The 2,391-nt window shown below is 47.8% G+C and overlaps 1 protein-coding gene across 1 annotated transcript; it reads left to right on the top strand.

Annotated features, from left to right (window-relative positions):
• The first annotated feature begins 558 nt into the window (after positions 1–558).
• On the top strand, positions 559–1,996 carry LOC307087784 (ankyrin repeat domain-containing protein 9). The gene has a single exon (XM_079753429.1). The coding sequence runs from the start codon at positions 766–768 to the stop codon at positions 1,672–1,674; it is 909 nt and encodes a 302-aa protein (XP_079609555.1). The 5' UTR covers positions 559–765; the 3' UTR covers positions 1,675–1,996.
• Positions 1,997–2,391: the final 395 nt, after the last annotated feature.

The raw sequence follows: 2,391 nt of genomic DNA, 5'->3' as shown, positions 1-2,391 counted from the left end.
GACCACAAAGACCCCCCCACAGACTCAGCTCGCTCCCTGGTCCGGACAAACAGGAGTTTTGTAGGTTCCTTTAAACAAAAAATACTGGTTTGTTAACATTTACCTTCTGGAACATTTCTTTAAAACTGTCTTTCCTATTTATTAATAGCTTTTTATTATTTTGGGAAAACCCATATTCAGATTTATATTTAAGTGTTACAGGGCACTGTTGTGATGTTAACATTGGATAAATAAATTGACTTTAAAAGTGCCTGTCCTCAAATGTGTAAATTATAATTGAATCAACAGTCGACTTAAGACATTTAAAACATGGAAAACCACACTGTGGGATGTGTAGTGTGGATGAAGGCTGGTTCAAGCAGCCTCACCTGGCCTGGGTCACCCTGTATGGAATGGAATGGAAATTATGATAATCTTACAACTACACTGAGTTCCTTCACTTAATAGTCTTTAGACAGGTTGTGGTCTCCCTAACGCCCCTATCGGTAAAAGGGGACCATGACTTTGCAACTGCTGGCGCATGCGCCCTTTCGTGATACTGCAGAGGAACGACCTGTTTACAATGCAGTTCAATGTGTGTATGTGTTTGCAGGAATGTATGCTCGAATGAGTTTATAAAGGGTGTGTGAGCTTTCCATGTACTCGCCCTGCGTGTGCAATCGTTAAAATAGCAGTTATTCGAGTTAACATGTCGTTATAGCCCACCACTAATTTATTTCGGAAAGTTTTAAGGACAACTCCAGAGGCGGGTCGCTGGGCACAGCAATGGCGTTGTCCACCAACATCCCCGGGATGCAGATCAATGACAACAAGCCACGGAAGTACTTCTCGCTACTATTCTACCAGGCCGTGCGGGACCTCAAACCGGTGTGGATGTTGGAGGACATGCGGACCATGGAGACGTTTTACCAGGAGGTCGACGACACCCAGAGAACTTACAACCCGTCCGAGGCGCTGCTGTACGCCATAGTGCACGACCATCAGGCGTACGCCCGTTACTTGCTGAGCCACTACACCGACGAGGCGCTCTCTCGGCCTGGGGAGCGGTTCTGCTGCTGCCCCTCGTCAGCCCCACATCTGGCGATGACTGTGCGCTACGACAGGCGGTACATCCTGGGTCTTATCCTGCAGGAAGTGCATCGCACCAAGCCGAGCATCCCTTCGTACACGCGCCAGGGGGCATGTCTGCACGCGGATGACGGCAAAACGCCACTTCACTTGGCGTGTGAACTCGAGCGCCCCGAGGCTGTCACTATGCTCCTTGGCAACGGCGCGTCCCCGTGCGTGGAAGACCACCAGGGCAGGACCCCGCTAGACGTGTTGCTGGCACGCTTCAGGGAGCCCAGCAATGTGACACCGGCGGAAAGAAGACGAACTCTAGACAACTTGTTGATGTTCATGCCCGCCGGGTGTCACTTCAAAACGAAAGGCGTTCTCGGCAAGGAGCCGGACTTCTGGTCCAAGGCTCTCGGCGAGGGCACCTTTCAGTACCTGGTGGGGAAGACCCCCGCGGCGCTGGTCCTCTCCGCCATGCAGACTGTTCTCAGACAATTGAGCCCCGCGAGGTTTCCGGACAGCCTGCTGGAGCTCCCCATCCCGTCCTCGCTGAAGCCGCTCAGTTTGCCCCCCTGTTCCGGTCATTCTCGCGAGAGATCGAGGATGAGATTTGTGTAGTATAGTGTTGTCTGTTGACATTTCGGCAGTAGCAATTTGATGTAGCGTTCATAATATATATGCCTGCTATACGGCACTGTAGCCTACTGTAGGCCCACAGTCCCAAAGCCTGCTATCAGCATGATGCTAGCCTATACGACCAGCGTCATGGGTTCATCGTATGGTAAATTAATAGTTCAGCCATTGGCATGCCTATTTACAGAGATTGTCTCCTTGATTATTATTTTTAAGCCAGACTCTTTGGTGAAGTTATTGATCTTAACAATGGTTCCCCCTAGCTTGTGTTGATGAAGAATACAAAAACGATGCAAGAGGTTGTTCTCATATATCCCTTTAAAATAAAGTGATCTGAAATTTATTTAACATGAAGCCTTCATAATATCACATTGTAAGCTTGACATAGGCCTAATTCCAGCTTGTTAGGTGGTATGCAGCACAAGTCTTCGGCTAGTAATAATAAGAAAACGAGGCATAGAGAGAGAGAGAGATTCAGACAGACAATGTGTAAGAGAGAGAAAGAGTCCCTGAATAATAACTAAAGGGAAATAATTGAACTAAGACACCTACGATGCACACTAGTACCTTAGGCCCACCAACCAACAAGGCAAGACAGAGTGATTAACTAGCACATAACTTATCAAAAAAAGGACAACACATGCTCACATTGGAATGGGTTGGTACCTTGTTTAAAGAAAACAAACATTAATAGATGTATGT

This window comes from Pollachius pollachius, assembly GCF_949987615.1.
Source record: "Pollachius pollachius genome assembly, chromosome: 16".
Classification (NCBI taxonomy): Eukaryota; Metazoa; Chordata; class Actinopteri; order Gadiformes; family Gadidae; genus Pollachius; species Pollachius pollachius.
Note: the sequence above shows the minus strand (reverse complement) of the source record. Positions and strands in the feature narration are given on the sequence as shown.

What these genes read in the sequence shown, in the direction of transcription:
- LOC307087784 (XM_079753429.1), top strand. Translation starts at nt 766, where the DNA reads ATGGCGTTGTCCACCAACATCCCCGGGATGCAGATCAATGACAACAAG.